Here is a 20300-nt window from a genome sequence, read left to right as displayed (position 1 = left end):
CTCTGGCCAGGACCTGTAGCCTGGGTCGGAGCTGCCACCACTGCTGTTGCTACTGGGTCACGCTGGGGCCAGAGCAAACATGTACTCTGTGTCCCAGGCTGGAGGGTCTAGCAGAGCTGGAGCATTCTCCAACTTCCAGAAAACACCAGAAATTCATAAAAGTGTACAGGATACTGTAACAAACAAGGCGGCTATCATCAAAGAGAAGAAAACTAATGGAGATGCTGTTTTGTCTATCAACTATGAAAACAAAAGAACCTTTATATGAAAAGTCTTACCTCAAAAGCTTCTGACGAGCATTTTCTTGCAGCTGTGCAATTCTCTCTTCTCCATGGCGTATCGGAACATTTGGACCATAACAAACTAGTTTGTTAATGGCTGTCCTTAGGATGTTTATCTGTAAATATGCCAGTGATATATTATGAAAAGCAGCCCAAGTACCAGTTCCAATAAAACATGATAATTTTATTTGTGTATGTAGGCAGTGGCCATCATGTTCACATTACCCTACATCTAGAATACCTTAGTTAAGACCAACAGTTTGTTGTTGCACCTTTGACTTTAGCAAAAAGGCCAAATGAGACTAGGTGCATCTTTTCTATATATGAATGTCCAATTTTTTATTTTAGTGTTAGACTGACATTGTAGCAGTGATGGTCCAGGAATTATGTAAGAGGAAAGGACTCCTTAGGGTGTTATCTTTTATTGAATTAACTGCATAGTTGGGATCAAGTTAGACAAGATTTTGAGTGCAAGACATTCTTCCTTAGGTCCCAATGTCTTGCACTCAAAAGCCTGTCTAACTTGATCCCAACTATGCATTTGGTCCAATAAAAGACAACACCCTAAGAAATCCCTGCTTCTTACAATTTTTTATGGCTAAATTAAGCTATAAAAGTGGTAGTAATCCTTTATACCAAGAATATAATTAAAAGGTATTAATCTCTCAGAAAACAAAAGCCTTTTGTATAAGAGTTTGACTAGTACAAACTTGATATTGATTTAAGTGTCAGTTTGCTTATACAGAGCAGTCCAAAAACATGCCAGTGTGTTACACTGTGTATTTGACTCTGCTCAATAAAGTTTAATAAAATAACCCTAGGGTGTTTTAAACTTAGTCTGTGATGCACAAAATCAATTCAAGGTTATAAACAGGCAACTCCACTAAAAAAAAAATTAAACAACTTTAAAATCCTGCCAAAGGTTGCTAGACTTCAAGGAATAAAACTGAAATAGCTAACGTTATCTGACAACCACTAGACTCCAGCTATGCAACACAACAGTGAAAATAATTCCTAAGCATGTTTTACCTCCACTATATCATCCACGTCAAAATGTACATCAAATGCCAGCTCCATTTCATGTTCTGGAAGAACTGGAGTTCCAAGAGTCTGGTTCCACCCCAAGCCACAAAGAACGCCCGTAAAATTCTTCCCATCTTTATCAACTCTAAACAAAATGCAAATAGGAAAAATGGGAATTTTTGAAAGCATACAAAACATCATGAGACATCAAAAATTTAACAATAACACCTTAATGTGAAATAGGCACTCACATGGAACAACTCTCCCAGACTACCGCAAGCACAGTTTGTGGAAGGAGGTGAGAAGCCAACAGTGGCAAAAGAACAGGTTAGGGACTATTTAAAAAAGCTAGACATGTACAAGTCCAAGGGACTGGACATGATGCACCCAAGGGTGCTGAGGAAGTCGGCCAATGTGACTGCAAAGCTGCTGGCCATTAACTTAGAAAACTTGTGGCAATCAGGAGAGATCCCAGACAATTGGAAATGGGCAAGTATAGTGCTCGTCTTAAAGAAAGGGAAGGAGAATCCAGGGCACTACAGGCCAGCTAGCTTCATCTCAGTCCCTGAAAAGATCATGGATCAGGTCTTCAAGAAATCCATTCCTAAGCACTTGGAAGAAAAGGTTGTGATTATGAACAGTCACCATGGATTCACCAAAGGCAAGTCATACCTGACCAATCTGATGGCCATCTATGATGAAATGACTGAGTCTGCGGATGCAGGGAGAGTAGTGGACATGGGTTACACAATCACGAAAAACTCTCACAAGGACAGTAGTAAACTACTGCAACAGGTTACCTGGAGTATCTCCATTCTTGGAGGTTTTTAAGGACTTAGCTAGACAAAGCTTTAGGATTGGCTGGGATGATCTAGTTAGGGATGGCCCTGCTTTGAGCAGGGGCTTGGACTAGATGACCTCCTGAAGTCCCTTCCAACCCTAATTTTCCTATGATTCTAACTCATTTGAATGGCCGTACAGGAACCAAGTTACCAATAACTGCCTCACTTTCAGGATCTTTGTGTTTTCTGAAACACTTCAGGGCCCACTGTGATGAAACAATGATTTGCAGTGTAACTACCCCAATTTGTAATGTAGAAGAATGTAACCTATGCTATGTACTTTGAGGTCATTAGGCTTTCACTATTCATTCCAATTTCAATCGAAGTATAGATTAAGACTTTTTTTTTTTTCCAATTTCTAATTCTGAACTTTCCATCTTTAGGGCTTCCAGCTTTCATGAACTCCTTTACATGAGGGCTTATAAGAGGAAAGAATCTGAAAGTAGTATTATAGCACAAATCCTTTTCTGATCATATTTGCTTGGATTTGGATCCAGAGACTTCTGACTTTTTAAATCATAAAAAAATAATAAAAAACTATAGGGGAAAAGTACAAAACTGAGGGGCCCCACCAAGGGTCAGACATAAGAGACTCATCAGTAACATAACACCCATATCACCAGTGGCTGAAATGCCTTTCATGGAATTACACATTTAGGATTAGTTGTCCATTTTTCCATCTTGCAGTTCCCCTTTAACAGCTCAGCACAACCAATGCTGGTCCAAGTTTTGTTGCAAGGTGAAACATTCAAATTCAAAGGAGACATGTCCAAATCAGGAACCAAGAGAGTTGGAGGCTTTTATCAGAGCTGGCCTCTGTAGCTCTTCACAGTTGTCATCTTGGCCTGGCCCACTGACTAGGCAGATCATACTCCCCAGAGCTACTCAGTACAGAGAAAATGTAGAAGCCCAGCGTACAAAAGGTGGCACCAAGGGCAGCAGAGAGTGGGTGCAAGCAGGGGGCAGTTCAGGATGGCATAGAAAACAGGAGGGGCAGGCCATTCACGCCACCTGATCTAAATGGTGGACAAAAGTGGCAGTGCCCAAGGCCCCATGTGGCAACCGCCACTGGAGGTCACTAGTCTTCTTAGCAAAGGACAGCTTGTACAGGCTAGATATCAGGAGGCACTACTTCACAGTCAGGGCAGCTAGGATCTGGAACCAACTTCCAAGGGAAGGGGTGCTCACTCCTACCCTGGGGGGTCTATAAAAAGAGGTTAGACAGACACCTTGCCAGGGTTGTTTGACCCCAGCACTCTTTCCTGCCATGGCAGGGGGTCGGACTTGATCTGCTCAGGTCCCTTCTGACCCTACCAACTATGAAACTACATCCAGGTGGGTGGTGAGGGCAAAGGCATGACTCACTGACTGTTCATGTGTAAAGCATCATCCAAAAGAGGATTTCAGAGCAGATCCTGCATGGGGAGGAACAGCCTGGGTATCAGGCCTGCCACTTTCACTGCTGTCCATGGCCAGAGAGATAGTCGTGCGTTCAACAAGCTGCCATTAGGAGGGTTTGCCATGTGTGGAGGTGTCTGCCAAGCAGCAACAGCATCTGAGGGAAGGGCAGCTTCCATTTCAGCCAAGAGGCATGATGCAAAGTGGACAGAATGCAGGCCCAGCGAGGACAGAGGCAGAGGATGTAAACAGAGACTGCATCTGTGCCAGGAGAAAACCTTTTGTCCCACAATCCTACAGACATATGAGCTTCAAGTCCCTTTCAGGTATGCAGGATAAAATGTGCTAGTGCTTTTTCCCAGGACATGAATGTGTGCATGCAGGCTGTAAACAGGCCAAGAGCAGTGAGAGTTAAAATATGGAAGTCTGAAGTTTGGCAGAAAGCACCAGAGTGCATCAGAACATTTGGAATCTGGCAAAGAACATCCTGGGATGGACAGAATTAGTATAACCTGCCATAGCAGATAGGCAAAGCATAGAGGACAGTACAACCAAAGCATGGTATGTACCTGGAAAGGTACATAGGAAAGCTACAATTAAATAAGTTCATTAATCAGCAAATTGTGAGATGTGTGGGCAGTGATGCAGATTTGAGCAGAGTAGAACAGAAGAAATGCCCTTTGTATTTGTATTTAACCCTGCACTATCCCTGCTGTCATCCAGTCCAATCACCTGGCTTATAGAATGAATAAAGGCTACACTAAGTTTATACTCACCCGGTTGATAATATGAATAAAGTTTATACTGTACTCATCAAATAGCTGCTGTGGGTTTATTCAAACCATGTTGCAGTAGGATCTAATGGGTCCCTAGGGGACAAATACAGTGCATCTGTAAGGTTATTGTGTTTTTAACTGGGACAAGCCAGCCAGGTTGTGTGCTCCTCTCTGGTGGAGAAGCAGCAATATAGTTTGCAAGAGTAATGTCTGTAAATGACTGCTGTGCCCATTTTAATCCAAGTTAAATCAGAGGACAGTCAGGCCTGTGTCATCTATTTACTGCCAGAAAGACTGAGAAACTGAAACCAGTGTAAAGCTCTAGGTACCTGATGCAGGTGAAAAGAGCAAAAATAAAGTTTAGCAATACAGCTTAACATACAATCCTCTCCACCACGCAGATCTGAGACTGGCAGAGGTCTACACTATACACTTAGCTACTGCTATACCTACACTTGTAATAATCTCAGGAATGTGACTGGTGCACTGTAATGTGCTACATGCTTTATTGTGTTGTTTCTGTGTTCACACTGTTGTTCTATCATGTGACTCAAGGTCTTCCTTAGAAGAGGTTAAGTGCCAGGACTGGCTAGGTGCAGGAGACAACTGGACAGACATTTAGCATTAGCAAAGCCTTGAATGACTTTGCTGACATGTCAACAAGGGTTAGATATGTGACATCCATGGGGTGCCTTGAGGATATACACAAGACAGTGGGAGAACAGGCTGAAAACAACCGACCTGGCAGCTCCTGACCGGAAGGGTTGAGTAAATGAAATAAGCTATCTTTGGGGGTGCCCAGGGCTTTGTGAACTGGACTGGGGATGGAAGGACTGCTTAATCCTTTTGGAGGGGACAGAGAACCTCTGGCTGGCTGGCCTTAGCCCCAGTAAATGCCTTTACTGAAGAGACTGTCTGATATGCTGCTTGGAACTGTGAGTTGTGCTGTTTCACCAACAGGAGGTGAAGTCACTCTCTCAGGAGCAGAACTGGATGCTCACTCCTGGAGTCAGGGCCACAGAGAGTCAGGGAAGGTGAGAACCCAAAAGGCCAGGGTCTCAAGCAGGAAGGAACTTAAGACTCCCCCTTTCTCTAGATACTAATCCTGGGCTGGCTTTAAGGCAGGGAAGGGCAATTATTTTGGGTGGAGGGTCACTTACCTAGTTTTGGCAGGCTGTCGAGAGCCGCATGGGTAGCCCTGCTCCTTGACAGGTGCCCTGCCCCCAGCCACCATCTTGGGACCAAAGTCCCAATGTCTTGGGACCAGTGTCCCAGGGCCAGCACTGGTGGGGCCCAGAGCAGGGTGCAGGCTGGCAGGGGTCTGTGGAGCTGGGCTGGGCTGCACCAACAGGGAGAGGAGGGAGCTGGCCCAGCTCCATAGAGCCCTTCCTGGCTGGGACCCCCCGCTCCTACCACCCTGCTCTGGGCCCCACCGGCACTGGTCCCGGGACACTGGTGCGGGCCCTGTGCTCCTGCTGGCTCCCTGCCCACTCACACCCAGTGCCCCCCAGCACAGGCAGGGAGCAGCACACAGCCCCAACCCCCTGCTCACCGGCAGGAAAGAAGCTGGTGCTGAGCGTGGGGAAAAGAGGCACCTCGCCTGCCCAGCAGCCGGGGAGCTCCAAGGCGGGCGAGGGGCCACTTTGCTTTGCGCCGGGAAGGAGCAGGGAAGGAACCCAGGGAAGAGCTGAGTGCAGGGGGGAAAAGCAGCCCCTCCCTCGCCCCACGGCCACCTGCTGCAGCAGCTCGCAGCCCACGTGGGAATGTCCGGAGCAGACACAGGCAGCCCCATGCGGGACGCAAGCAGCTGCAGCGCAGGGCGCCTGCCACAGGGCAGGGGAGGGGCAACTCCCCCCCCACACTCAGCTTTTCCCCACTCCTTGCTCCTTCCCTGCCCGGGGTCTCCCCCTGCCCTTCTCCCCTGCCCCCCGCTTACCTGAAGTTCTTGCACCACCAGGGCAGCCATGTGGTCCCAGGCCAGAAGCCCCAGCTGGGGCTTCTGGCTGTGGGGGTTGCGCTGGGGGGGGCCCTGCTGTTGTGGGAGCCCACTGGGCTTCCCCTGGGTCCTACTGCCCTTGGTGCCTGTCATTTTTGACAGGAACCAAGAGCAGATGAATATTCATTTTCTACATATTTTAGGGGCCCCACGGGCCGGATAGAATGGCCTCATGGGCCGGATCCGACCCGCTGGCCGTATTTTGCCCACCTCTACTTTAAGGGGTACTCTGAGAGACCTAACAACCCTGCAGCAGTCTGAAGCAAGCATTCCCTGGAGGGTACTCCGTGACATGAGACATCTATTTACAGCCAGAGAGACCAAGAAACCAAGACCTACTTAAGGTTCGAGGTACCTGAAGCAGGTCAGAAGAGAAAAAGTAAAATTCAGCAATAAAACCTTTAACACATAAATCTTTTCCACCATGAAGATCTAAGATTAGTAGAAATCTACACTATACACTTATCTCCTGTTACATCTATACTTGTAACCATTTAAGGAACGTGACTGGCATACATGAAGGCAAAGTTTGAAAATTCAGATTTACATACCTACCCAACATCTTTGCAGTGCTGTACAGCACTGCTGATAAAGGATGGAAGAAATGAGAAGCACTGGGAAACAATGGTAGAAAGCACCCAGTTTCTGAAGGTGTACAATGTCAATTTGCTAAAGTCACAAATTTATCAATGAGAAAAAAAATATTGTTAAAAAGGCATGAATACCTGAGTTCTATAACAGGAGCAAACAACATACAGAGGAGTGCTGGTAGCCCAGGGATAGGAGGCATAAAAGTCGTTTCCCTTAACAACATGGTGGACCCTATTACAGAAAAGAATAAAAACTGACAGTTAGCAGTGCGAAAAATCACAAATAATCTCAAAGCAGCCCACAAAAGGAACTATAGTGACAAATGTATTTACTTGTGTGGCTGTTCATATGAACGACGTTAAAAGCTAAAGTAGTACAAAAAATGTATAAAATTAGGAATACACAATAATTTTTTTTTTGCCTATTTCCATACGTTACCAGTTGCATTTACTGATAAGGAAGCAGCAACCAACATTTGCTGAAATGGATCTGCAGGGGTATCATGGACAATAACAGAGTTTACACTCTCTTTGTCTATCAAGATGGTTCTAGAGGGGAAAAAAATGACAAAATGTGTTTTGCAGCATAAAGAAAGCCAACTAGTACAAATAAAGAATTCAGAGAAAATCGATGCACAAACTAATTCTATTTAGCAGCTCAATTCCCAATATGAATCAGGCTCATAGTTTTGAACCTATCTGCAGTAAAAGTCTTCAAATGCTTTAAGGGACCTTGCCTCAAATGCTTTAAAAAATTAACCAATTCTCCAAATTCTAAATCACATGTTGTATTTTAACGCTACAGAGCAATGGTTCTTAACCTTTTCAGACTCCAGGCATTCCTCCATAAGTTTTCTGAATTTAGCAGTACCCTTTGTGGATGTGGGCAGAGGGAGCCCCTCCTTTTGTTCTATGAACACAGACAGTCTCCCCTGCAAGATTTTCATTCATTGCTCCTGCCAGCAAACTTCGAGTTCCGTTACCATGTTCAGCTATATCATCAAGGTTCCCAAATGAATTTTTGAACTCAAAGAACCTGAACTCCCTCCCTCATACATGCTTATTCTGTCTTAAGAGTTAAACCCCATCATTTTTCATAGTGCTGAATGTTGCTTGATCTGTGCAGAACCACACCAGCTTCTTACAGGTTCACTTCATGTGCCCAAAGGGAGCTGGGAATAAGGCCATGACTGCAAGAAGAGTTGCAGAAGTAAACCTAGTATCAGAGCAGCCTAGAGATTGCCAGCTTCAGTAGAAGGAGTTTTCCTACTACTCAGAACATATGAGCATGCTACTGCACTTATTGTAGCATGAGATTTTAGTAATCGTTCTTATTTTGCTCTAGAATCCTGGAGTATAACGCTTACATCAGGCCAGTCGGCAGCAGCAACTGCCACAACCTGAACACAGCCTCTCTTGTCAGGCTGGGCTGCAGCAGTTTGCCCCCTTCTGCCACAGCCACAGTCCAGTCCAGCCCCACAAGGAGTCTTCTGGGAATAGAGGCACAGCAGGACAGTTCTACGTAGTGGCAGTGGTGGTGTGGCACCCCTAAAAGGATCTTGTGACACTCTCAACAACTGGTTGAGAATCTCTGCTGCAGAGTTACTTACTATAGCATAAAGATGAATTTAAAAAAATTCAAGATGGGCAAATATGCTACCTTGTAACTCTTATTATGCATAAGAATAAGTGATGTTGTGCTACTGTTGACTGATTTACCATACCTGAACTTGGCAACTTGGGTCATACTATGACATTTCATCTCATAAGGACTGAATGGGCCATGAAGCACTGCCTTTGAAAATACAAGACAAATGAAAATATTTTTAGTTAATATTTGGACCTCCAGCTTAATCAGTCTATCATAAAAAAAGAAGCTTTTAATTAGTGATAACAATTAACCTCTCTCTCTAGTTTAGTATGCTTGTAGCATACATGCACGTAACAGGTAAAATTTTAATATATGAAGATCATACTTTTGGTTCCTAAATTCATGTTGAGGCATCTAAAATGGCCTGTTTTCACAGATGTGCACCATTCAGTTTCCTACTGATCTCAATGGAAAACTGGATGCCACAGAATTATCTACCAAAACAACTCAGCCCACTTCTATTTAAGCGGTCAGGACCCCAATCCTATAAAGACTTTATTCATAGTGTTATGCATGTGAGACGTGCTGTATGCAAATACCTCCATGGGACCATGTGTATGTAAAGTAAGCAAGTGCAAACATGTTTAGAAGACAAAACATGCATTTGCCCAACAAGGAGCCTAGCTACTGATTTGGGGGGAAAACCATAACATATTTGGTAAGATTAACAAGTAATTAGAGTGCAAAGCAGGACAGAATTGCAGTTTTTCATGTCTGCTGTTTAATTGTGACTATATATGCTTTAACATACAACCAAAAAAATCCAACATTTAAAAAAAATTATATGGTCAGTAATGGAACCATATACTGCATCACTAGTACTACTTACTGCAGGATAACTTTGCATCATCAGCAGAACCTATTTTTTGTATGGATTTACATTCAGATTGTTAGAAATAAATTTGACTGTGGCTGTATGTTCAGTGGTGGTAACCAGAGTTTGCCTGCTTGAATACACCAGCATCTGTGTTCCAGTTACAGGAAGTGTCACTATAGATTGGAGTATGAGGTTAAATTATGCTCTTAGGCAATGGACTAGAAAGCATATACCCTAAAACATGAATTAAAACAGTGATAAAGAAAGATCAACTGGATTAGTCCGTAGTGAAGGCCATATTCTGCAAGGTGTTAGAAGGTGCTTCTATATGCGTTAAGAAGGAGCTGGCTCGGAACAGGAATTAAAAGTGAATGACAGTAAATTATTACTCTAGTGTTGAATATGGCAACAAATCATGCTTAGAAAGAAAACAGGGGAGAATTTGTATTACTGTTACAACAAAAAAACCACAAGAGTAATCTTTAACAGCCAAAAGTGTCCCAAAATTTTGGTCACTGCTGACAGTTGTACAGCTTCGTAACAATTAACTGTGAAATCTAGATTAACATGGAAAAGTTGATTTCAAAACGTTCACAGAAGTTTAGGGCTGAAAGGGACCTTGTGAGATCATCAGGTCCAGCCACCCTGCTCTGAGCAGGAAGGACTGCTGGTGTATTCAGAAGATTGATGAGATCAGCTTTCCACAGACTTAATTACTATTCCAGTTCCAGAACTCAGTAAATTCTGAATTATTTTCCAACTTGTTTTTAAAGATAAAAACTGATATACCATACAAACAGAAGTATTCAATTTTATCCTTAACATTCTATTTGTATTGGAAATGGTTTCCACAGACAGTACCAGAGTTGCTCAGGACCTTGCACAGAAGTCTTAAAAGTTAATTTCAAGCTTTACAGCTCCCTAAGCAATACTCACTTCGAATCTCACAATGATTTACACATATGCATCTACAGCCAGATGTGAAAAACCTAAGTTAGCAGTGCCTCTTAACTAGTTTCAGCTATAAATAAAAAGAATATTACAAGAGAGAAATAAAATCTTGGCTAAAGACTTACAGGAAACCCTTGCAACTCGTGGGTTCAGGATTCACCATTTCAAATATTCACGAATGCCGAACCCACATCTTCAATATACCTAAAGGAGCAACTGTGCCCCACCCCCGTGAGGCACTGCGTTCATGAACACGGTGCCTTAGTCGCAGATTTTGCCATTCACAGGGAATATGAGAACATATCCCCCACAAATGGCAAGGGTCACCTGTACTTTAATTCTTCTGCCCAAGCCTACCAAATAGCTATTCAAGCCCTTACAATTTCAAATGAAAAAAAAAAAACCCCAAACCACATTTCTGAAATTACCTTGCAATTTGGAGTACCAAATTTGTTGGCAGAAAAGCTACTTGACATCATTTCAATTAGTTGTTTCTCTTTTTCCCTTGAGGATTTTTGGGTTGTGTTGTCCTCATGTTTTGCCGGTTTTGAAAACAGCTCATTGAGCAGTTCATGGCTTTGCTATATAAATACAGAAAAGGTTGGAAAAGTGGAAACATTCAAATTTAAAATTTGTCTTGTAAGCTTAATGAAAAAATATGCACATCTATGGAGGTGCAAAAATTCAAATATAATACAAAGTCTAGTATTTTCTTTACAAATCCTTCCCACTGAATCATAAAACATGAATTTCTAACATACAAGGTGTTCAGCTAATAAAGTGTCATACAATTCTGTTTTGGAAGTGTTTCAGAAAAAAGAGTGTGTTCTGGTCATATTACAATTACACTAGTATACAGGTTTCCCTCACTTTATGAGGGTTCTGTATGTGCAAATTTGCTCTTATGCAATGACTCTTTATACCAAAAATTCATTATATGCAAGGTAAATTCACTCTTATGTGATCGGTGTGGTAGAAGTCCACAATCAGCTGCTTTGTGCAGTGCATTGCGGGAGTGATGCACACCAAAATATAGTGTCCTGGGTGGATCTGTGCTTCTTGCCCGTTGACAACTACAGAAACACATGTTGCAGACATCCCCATTATGGTAACATTCACCACCACCCTGTGCTCATGTGGACTGTCTGCTGTTGGTGAGTACCAAAATGGTCTTGTAAAAGTGGTTGAAATGGGCCTGGGGGTCAGTACAACTGAGGTCTTGGAACATATCATTATTTGTTACATTGTAAAGTGGGTTCCCTTTATGCGAATTCGAATTATGCGCTTTCTTCCAGGAACGTATGTACTGCATAAACTGAGGGAAACCTGTATGTACTCTCAAAAGACCAACAATGCTTTCATGTACATAAGCACACACTTTACAATACAAATTTACATTCAACTACTAGTTAGACCCAGCTGTGTCTAACGTGTAAAGCTTTCAGGATGTCAGCTCCATGTGGTTTCAGGACACAGGAGATAAACGAGATTAGTAAAAGAAAACCAGAAAAACTGGTTTATTTTTATTTAATATATACCTTTGATTGGTATGATTCTTCAGCTACTTCAGCATAGCCTTCTCTAATAAGCACATCTCGAATGTTCACAATGTCTTTAATCCCCGAATGACAGTAAAGATTCACATGCAGAATACTGTGAACAACTGAATACACTTTCACTATGAGAGCACAGCCATTGACTAAGGAAGTGAATCTTTGACTAGCACCATAGCTCCACTGCTCTCCACATACAAGAGATTTTGCAGAGGGACGCATCTTGCATATCTTGAATTCTAATGCCTGAAGCAAAACCATTTAAGAAAATACAATGCATTACAGAAATAACACATTTTCATTTATTTATTTACATTACTAAGGTCAGTTACAATCTAAATAATGAAGCCCATATGTAACATTTCCATTAACTATATCAACTCCATTATTTTGCACTGAGAAATCCTAAGATTGCTATGGAACTACTGACACTTCATTTTAACTGCCATAGCAAACATATCTACATTTACAGAAAATCTTACACCATTTCATTCAGTGGGCTACGAAGTTTCCAAAAGACATACAGAAAAAAGGTCTAAGAAAAAGTAACATCATCTCAATTTGTTGTACAGCGTTGATTTGTCAACAAAATCAAAAAATTTCATAAGAATGTGACAATTCCTCCCTGAAACTTTGGTATCTTTCATTAAACAACTGAAATTTTCAGTGTCATTTCAGAAGGTCCTCAATACACATCCCTGCAGCAGCTGTTTTACCCTTGAAAAGCAAATGTAGAGTTTTCAACCTTTCCATTGCAGCCATTCTATAATTAAGGTGGCAAATGAGATTCTAATGTAAGTTGTATTTTATTCTATTCAGAACCCAAAGAAATATCAGAATCAACACTAGGAGAGTGGGTCTGCAGATAACTTCTCACTACCAAGTTTGAAGGAGATATAATAATGAACTATGAATAATGACCTCAAAAAAATCCAGCTGGTTCAACTCTAACTTTAGTCATTAATATTGAATTTAATAGAATGGCTTGCTTGCTGCAATAGGCTTAAATATATACCGCCAACTGAAGACCCAAGTGTCAAGTAACAGAAGATTCTAGCCCTTTTATTTGCAAGGAAAAATCTGAACGACAATTTATTTTTAAACCTAGCCATCTAGGAACATAGCTCATTTAAAATCAGTTCAAGGCAGGCATTAAAGACAAGTATACTGGAAAATATTAGAACAGTAATGCTCAACTTTTGGCCCTGCAAATGAGTGGCGTGGAGCTAGTCCGCAGGCCTGATTGAGTCCCATGCTCCAGGATCACATTCTGGGCCCTGACACTGCCCCTCCCTGCCCCACATACTTAGTAGTGGCCCCAAGGGGGCTGGTGTCCTGGGGTTGGTCCCCAGAGACCTGGTGCCACTGCCTATCACTGAAATTAGTCTTTGTAGGACTAGCACTACCCCTCTTCCCACCCCAGCTCCTCAGTCTGGGATTGAGCCCTAGACCCAGTGCCATGCTTGTGCACTAGGATCAGGCACCTGGATTGACAGGTTGACAACCCTGGATTAGAAGATCAAAATTAAGATGATGGTCAGGACAACAATTAAGTGGCAGAGACGAGAAACAACTACAAGATTTCACAACGATAGGCCCTCAGACATGGACAGTTTATCAGTTTGATCTGGCAAATGTAATGCCTATACATTCTTTTCTGCAGTTCTCTGCACAGCTGAGTGGGCATTTGGGGTTTGACTTACAGTTCACCAACAACTGTCACCAAGTAGGGGCAAAGCAGAAATACCCCAGACTGCTCACTGACCTACAGTAGACACTGAGAGAGGAACTAGTTGTTGTTTTGCAGATCCTCCTCCAGGAGCTGCTTTGGGTGTATGCATAAGGGAAGTTCCCAATGCCAGGACTCTCTCAGGGGCTGGCAGACATTCACTTAATGGTACAATGGGATCTAATACCTGATCCCAATAATCATGCTTCCAGCCATGGATGGTAAGAGGTGATTGTTGGGATCAGGGATTAGATCCCAATCATGCCACTGCTACCAGGAAGCTTGAGGCATAGGTCTGCAAGTACTAGACAGGGTAAGTTGATTGATTTCCCCCACATAGCAACTACAAATGGAAGGGCTCCCTGCTAGGACCCTGGGATCAACAAGCCTCTCCCATATCCTAGATCCTGGTGGACATATACATGCAGTTTTTACAGCTCCCAGTGCACAAGGACCCAACAATTAGGTAGAGGACCCCCGATTCATCCAGCAGATTCTCAAGGAAAACATTTCTAAGCACTTGGAGGAGAAAAAGGTGATTAGGAACAGTCAGCATGGATTCACCAGGGACAAGTCATGCCTGACCAACCTAACTGCCTTCCATAAGATGACTAGCTCTGTGGCTGAGGAGAGACTAATGGATGTGGTGTACCTTGATTTTAGCAAGGCTTTTCATATGGTCTCCCGCAACATTCTCGCAGACAAGCTAAGGAAATATGGGCTGGATGAAGGGACTGATAGAAAGCTGGCTGGAGCATCGGGCTCAGAGAGCAGTAATCAATGGCTCGATGTCTGGTTGGCACCAAGTGGGCCCTGGGGCCAGTTTTGTTCAATGTCTTCATCAATTACCTGGAAGATAGCACAGACTGCACCCTCAGCAAGTTTGCAGATAACACCAAGCTGGGTGGGGGGCGAAGTAGATAAGTTGGAGGGCAGGGCTAGGATTCAGAGTGACCTAGACAGATTGGAGGATTGGGCCAAAAGGAATCTCATGAGGTTCAACAAGGACAAGCGCAAAAAGTCTTACACTTTGGACGGAACAATCCCATGCACCAGTACAAGCTGGGGGCTGACTGGCTGGGCAGCAGCTCTGCAGGAAAGGACCTGGGGGTTACAGTGGACAATGAGCTGAATATGAGCCAGCAGTGTGCCTTGTTGCCAGGAAGGCTAATGGCATACTGGGCTGCACTGGTAGAAGTGTTGCCAGGAGGTCAAGGGAAGAGATTATTCCCTTCTATTCTGCACTGGCGAGGCCACATTTGGAGTAGAGTGTTCAGTTTTGGGTTACCCACTACAAAAAGGATGCGGACAAATTGGAGAAAGTCCAGTGGATGGCAACAAAAATGGTGAGAGGGCTGCTGAACATGACTTACGAGCATAGACTGAAGGAACTGGGCTTAGCCTAGAGAAGAAGAGGCTGAGAGGGGACTTAAAAGCAGCTTTCAACTATCTGAAAGGGGTTTTGAAAGAGGATGGAGCTGGATTGTTCTTGGTGGCAGATGAGAAAACAAGCAGCAATGGTCTCAAGGTCCAAGAAGGGAAGTTTAGGTTAGATATTAGGAAGAATCTTCTCACTAGGAGGGTAGTAAAACATTGGAACAGGTTACCCAGAGAAGTGATGGAAGCTCCATCCTTGGAGGTTTTCAAACCCTGGCTAAAGCTTTTGCTGGGATGATCCAGTTGGAGGTTGAACTAGAGACCTCTGGAGACCCCTTCCAACCCTAACTTTCTATGATTCCAGGGTCCTCACGTGCAGAGATGTCTAAAAACTGTGTGCGCAGGTGAGCTGGCAGACTTGTAGATACACAAACCAAGGGAGTTGTCCAATTAATATTCTCTCGATGGAAAGCACTTTGGTCTGCTAAAATACTTTACAACTAACAAAGTTGTCTTTCCTGTATGCTGTATTAGTAATATATGTGAACCAGCAACAGTACGTTCTCATTCTGGAAAGTGCTGTTGTTTAAAATACTTTAATTTGTTACACAGAACTTAAATAAATTCATTAAAAAAGTAGTATGTGATATTATTGTTACCTGAAAAGGAAGCGTCCAAAGATGTTGTGGAATTTCCATTAAAAGATTTAAAGGCACTCTCAATCTATTCCCATAATCTACAAAGAAAACCTAGACAATAAGAAAAGTAAAATAAAATATAAGGATCAGTGCAGGACTTTAAAGGATCAAAGAATAACAGAATACTATACAAGTGAGTACAGGTAATTACAGAAGAGCCCTACTATGGTATATGAGATTACTTTAATTTCATTCTGGTTCATCACAGGATGACGACATGGGCCAATGTGTTGCACCCATAAAAAACCAAATACATCCTACAACCTATCAGGGGAGGGGGCCGCAGGAAGATGAGACGACACCACCCGAGCAAGACAGGTGACAAACGCAATAAGTGCCCAGATAAAAAACAAGGGTCTGGACAGTCTCCCAAATCAGGGGGGTAGGACACGCAGCTAGGCAAGGCCTTAAATGCCTATAGACCAATGCTCGTAGTATGGGGAATAAATAGGAGGAACTCGCCCTCAGAATAGCCAGTTCAGACCCAGACATAATAGGGCTTACAGAAACGTGGTGGGATTCATCCCACAACTGGGCAGTCAGCATTAGGGGCTATAGGCTATACAGGCGGGATAGAGAAGGAAGGAAAGGCGGGGGTGTCGCGCTCTATGTTAAGGAGCAAAACACATCCTCTGCCAGCAGAATGGGTCAGAGGAGGGGCAAGCTGAAGTGCTCTGGGTCAAGATACAAGGGGGCCATGGGGAGAATGATTTGATGGTGGGGGTCTGCTACAGATCCCTCAACCAAGGGAAGGAGCTGGACCGGGAATTTTCAGGCCAGCTTGCAGAGGCACTTAAGGCACGGGATGTAGTTGTCATGGGTGATTTAAATTATCCGGACATCTGCTGGGAGGAACAGTCAGCCAGGTCACACCGTTCCAGGAGGTTCCTGGCCGAGATACAGGACCTCCACTTAATTCAGGAGGTGCAGTCCCACCAGAGGAAATGCCCTATTGGACCTGGTCCTGGCCACAGGCAATGACCTGGTAAGCGGCCTCCAGGTCCTTGACCACCTGGGTGATAGCGATAATCGCTTGCTGGAATTCACCATCCAAAGCAGGGTGTCAAGGGCCTGCAGCAAGGCAGTAGCCAACTTCAATGAGTTGAGATTAGTGGTTGAGGCGCTGGGGTTCTCAAGAGCAGGGGAACTCAGTGCCCAAGATGAGTGGTCATTCCTTAAGGAGACGATACTCAGGGCCCAAGGGGTGACCATCCCAACAAGAGGAAGTGGGGCAGGAGTGCCCAAAAGCCCCCCTGGCTCACCAGGGGTGTCCAGGAATGCCCGATTGCCGAAAAGGCGGCGTACAACCGGTGGAAGGAGGGTGCTCTCTCCAAAGAGTATACCTCCTCTGCTCGGGCCTGTAGGGGGGCTGTCAGGAAAGCTAAGGCAGACATAGAACTAGGACTAGCGTCCAAGATCAAAGATAATAAAAAGTCCTTTTTCAAATATATAGGGAGGATGAAGAAGGCACCAGGAAACGTGGGACCCCCGCAAAATCCTCTGGGCAATCTGGTGGTTGCGCCAAAGGAGAAAGCAGACCTCTCTAACCAATTCTTCACCTCTGTTTTCTCGGGCAGAACCGGGACTTCCCCACCGTGATGCAAGACAGACTCGAGGCAAACGCCTCCAGACCTCAGGTTGGGGAGGACTGGGTTAGAGAGCTTCTGGAGGGGCTGGACATGTTCAAATCAGCAGGTCCAGATGCTCTCCACCCCAGGGTGTTGAGGGAGCTAGCTGGGGTTATCATAGGGCCCTTGGCACGGGTTTATGAGTGCTCGTGGTACTCGGGACAGGTGCCAGATGATTGGAAGGTAGCCAATGTGGTCCCCATCTTTAAAAAAAAGGGAGGAGGGAGGACCTGGGCAACTATAGGCCTGTCAGTCTTACCTCAATCCTAGGGAAACTCTTCGAGAAGATCATCAAGGAGCACATCTGCGATGGGCCGGCTTCAGGGATGATGCTCAAGGGCAACCACCACGGTTTCATTAGGGGCAGGTCATGTCAGACCAACCTGATTGCCTTTTATGATCAGGTCACAAAAGCATTAGATGCAGATGTTGCCATGGACATAGTCTTTCTAGACTTCACCAAGGCCTTTGACACTGTCTCCCACCCCATCCTCATTAAAAAACTAGGTGACTGTGGCATTGATGCCTACACAGTCAGATGGACTGCAGATTGGCTCAAGGGTCATACTCAGAGGGTGGTGGTGGACAGGTCATAGTCAACCTGGGAAGTGGGCAGTCGGTCCTTGGGCCTGCGCTGTTCAATTTCTTCATCAGCGAGTTGGAGGACAGGGTGAAATGCAACCTGTTTAAATTCACTGATGATACCAAAATCTGGGGTGAGGTGAGCATGCTAGTAGGGAGGGAAAGACTGCAGCAAGACCAGGATAGATTACAGGGGTGGGCTAGCAAAAACAGGATGCGTTTCAATACTGACAAGTGCAGGGTGCTGCACTTGGGCAGTAGTAACCAGCAGCACACTTATAAGATGGGAAACTCCCTTCTTGAGAGCACCGAGGCAGAAAGGGATCTTGGAGTCGGCTCCAAGATGAACATGGGCCAACAATGCAAGGTCACGGTTGGCAGGGCTAACTGGACCTTATTGTGCATCCACAAGTGTATCTCAAGTAGGGCCAAGAAGGTGATCCTTCCGCTCTACGCGACACTGGCCAGGCCGCAGCTGCAGTACTGCATCCAGTTCTGTGCGCCCCACTTCAGGAGGGATGTGAACAACATGCAGAGGGTCCAGAGGAGGGCCACCCGCATGATCCGGGGACAACAGGGCAGACCCTACAATGAGAGACTGCGGGACCTGAACCTGTTCAGCCTTCACAAGAGAAGGCTGAGGGGGGACCTGGTGACCGTTTAGAAACTCACTAGGGGGGACCAGAAGGGTTTGGGAGAGACCTTGTTTCCCCAAGTGCCCCCTGGCATAACAAGGAATAACGGCCACAAGTTGTTGGAGAGGAGGTTTAGATTAGACATCTGTAAGAACTACTTCACAGTCAGGGCGGTTAGGAGCTGGAACAAACTTCCAAGGAAAGTGGTGCTGACTCCTACCCTGGGGGTCTTTAAGAAGAGGCTTGATGCCTATGTGACTGGAGTCATTTGAGCCCAGTTTTTCTCCTGCCCAGGCAGGGGGTCAGACTTGAAGATCTACAAGGTCCCTTCCAACCCTACTTCTATGATTCTGTGAGATGAGGTATTTTCAGCAGACACAGAAAAAGTACTAATGCCTTTGTACAAGGCATTAATAAGACCTCTTCAGCAATGCTCTATACAGGTCTGGTTTTTTCTGTTCAAAAGCATTAACTTCAAACTAAAATGAGTCCAGAGAAGGATGACTAGGACAATCTAAAGGATGCAGAGCCTATTTTGTGACAAGAGACTCTGAGCACATCTTGCTTACTCTAGCAATATGAAGACTGAAAGAAGATGATTTCTTCCTGTAAGTAGATCAGAATAGTAAACATGATAGAAGGAAAAGTCAAAGGGCAAAAACTGGACACAAATACAGATAAACTGAAAATTAGAAGATGAGCTTCTCACCATCTCATCCTTGATAATCCAAACAACCTTTCAACTGAAGTAATAGGAAAGATGGAGCCAGAGATCAGTATAAGAATGGAGTTGTATGATATGGTCACCAGTTTTACCAAAGGACTGAACTCACTGACCCAGCATATTCCTCCATCATTGTGCTTCTAAAACAAAATATCTTGTGCAGCTGCAACCTGTTTTCAGTTTTTACATCTACCATCTCGGCACACATGAAACAACAACATTTACTTTTCTTTTCCATCAATAATATTCTCCTTTTAATTTCAAGGAAAATGCCTGTTCTACTTCTTAACTGCCCCTGTCACAAGGTTTTACACATTTCTTTGCAACAATTACCTCACTAAAAAAAGCATTTAATTAAAAAAGTGCAGCTGCAAGATTGTTAACCCAATTATGTCTTACCTACTCAATATGACACAACATATTACTGTACCTCAGCTGAATCTCCAGAAACATACAGGATCCGAGCTCTGTAGTATCTTTTGTTTTCCAATTCAGGAAATGGTGCCAGACAAACTAAATCTGGATGTGGACTTTCTGGCAGAGGCATCAGGACAAAGCGACTAATTTCATCAGCTAGGGTCTGGAGTAAAGTCAGACTGTTTTCATCTATTCTGTAACCCCAGAAGTGTCCAACTTCGACTACCTACAAACACCAGGATATAACATGCTTAGAAGAGTCTGATTTTTGTAAGCTATTCCAGTTGTCTCATATGTATATACTTTCTATTCTTAGTGTTCAAAAATGTTATACTCTCCTTTAGGAAAAGTACAATACAACTTTCTTAATCTTGACTAGCACAATAGGCTGTTAAGCAATGAAGCATAACATCTGTAATTTCACCAGGTTCTGTAAATAAGAAACATATTATCATCACGTAACCACTTGGTGTAAACTCAGAAATGCTCTGGGTATGCAAACTGACATGATGAATTTACTTAAATCAAAGTAATTAAAAGCAATCTTATTTTGCATTTGTACTTTTAGTTATTTTCCACAAAAGCTGATTCTCATTAATTGTTTATTTGCAACTATAATAGCTTGATACTAA

General features: G+C 43.9%; 1 protein-coding gene across 1 annotated transcript in view; it reads right to left on the bottom strand.

The window, feature by feature from the left end:
* Positions 1–20300, bottom strand: part of TDRD9 (tudor domain containing 9) — a 141588-nt gene that overhangs the window by 9913 nt on the left and 111375 nt on the right. The window contains exons 26-34 of the mRNA XM_090034129.1: positions 19682–19894; positions 15644–15733; positions 11864–12124; positions 10754–10906; positions 8631–8701; positions 7346–7455; positions 7042–7138; positions 1311–1449; positions 279–397 (exon numbers count right to left, since the gene is read on the bottom strand). Coding sequence (XP_089890255.1) covers positions 279–397; positions 1311–1449; positions 7042–7138; positions 7346–7455; positions 8631–8701; positions 10754–10906; positions 11864–12124; positions 15644–15733; positions 19682–19894 — 1253 coding nt within the window. The remainder of the gene's footprint in view (positions 1–278; positions 398–1310; positions 1450–7041; positions 7139–7345; positions 7456–8630; positions 8702–10753; positions 10907–11863; positions 12125–15643; positions 15734–19681; positions 19895–20300) is intronic.

The sequence above is a fragment of the Crocodylus siamensis genome, chromosome 2 (genome assembly GCF_052110815.1).
Source record: "Crocodylus siamensis isolate JL-2025a chromosome 2, ASM5211081v1, whole genome shotgun sequence".
NCBI classification, from domain to species: Eukaryota; Metazoa; Chordata; order Crocodylia; family Crocodylidae; genus Crocodylus; species Crocodylus siamensis.
The sequence above is the reverse complement of the archived record's forward strand: the minus strand, read 5'-3'. Positions and strand labels throughout refer to the sequence as shown.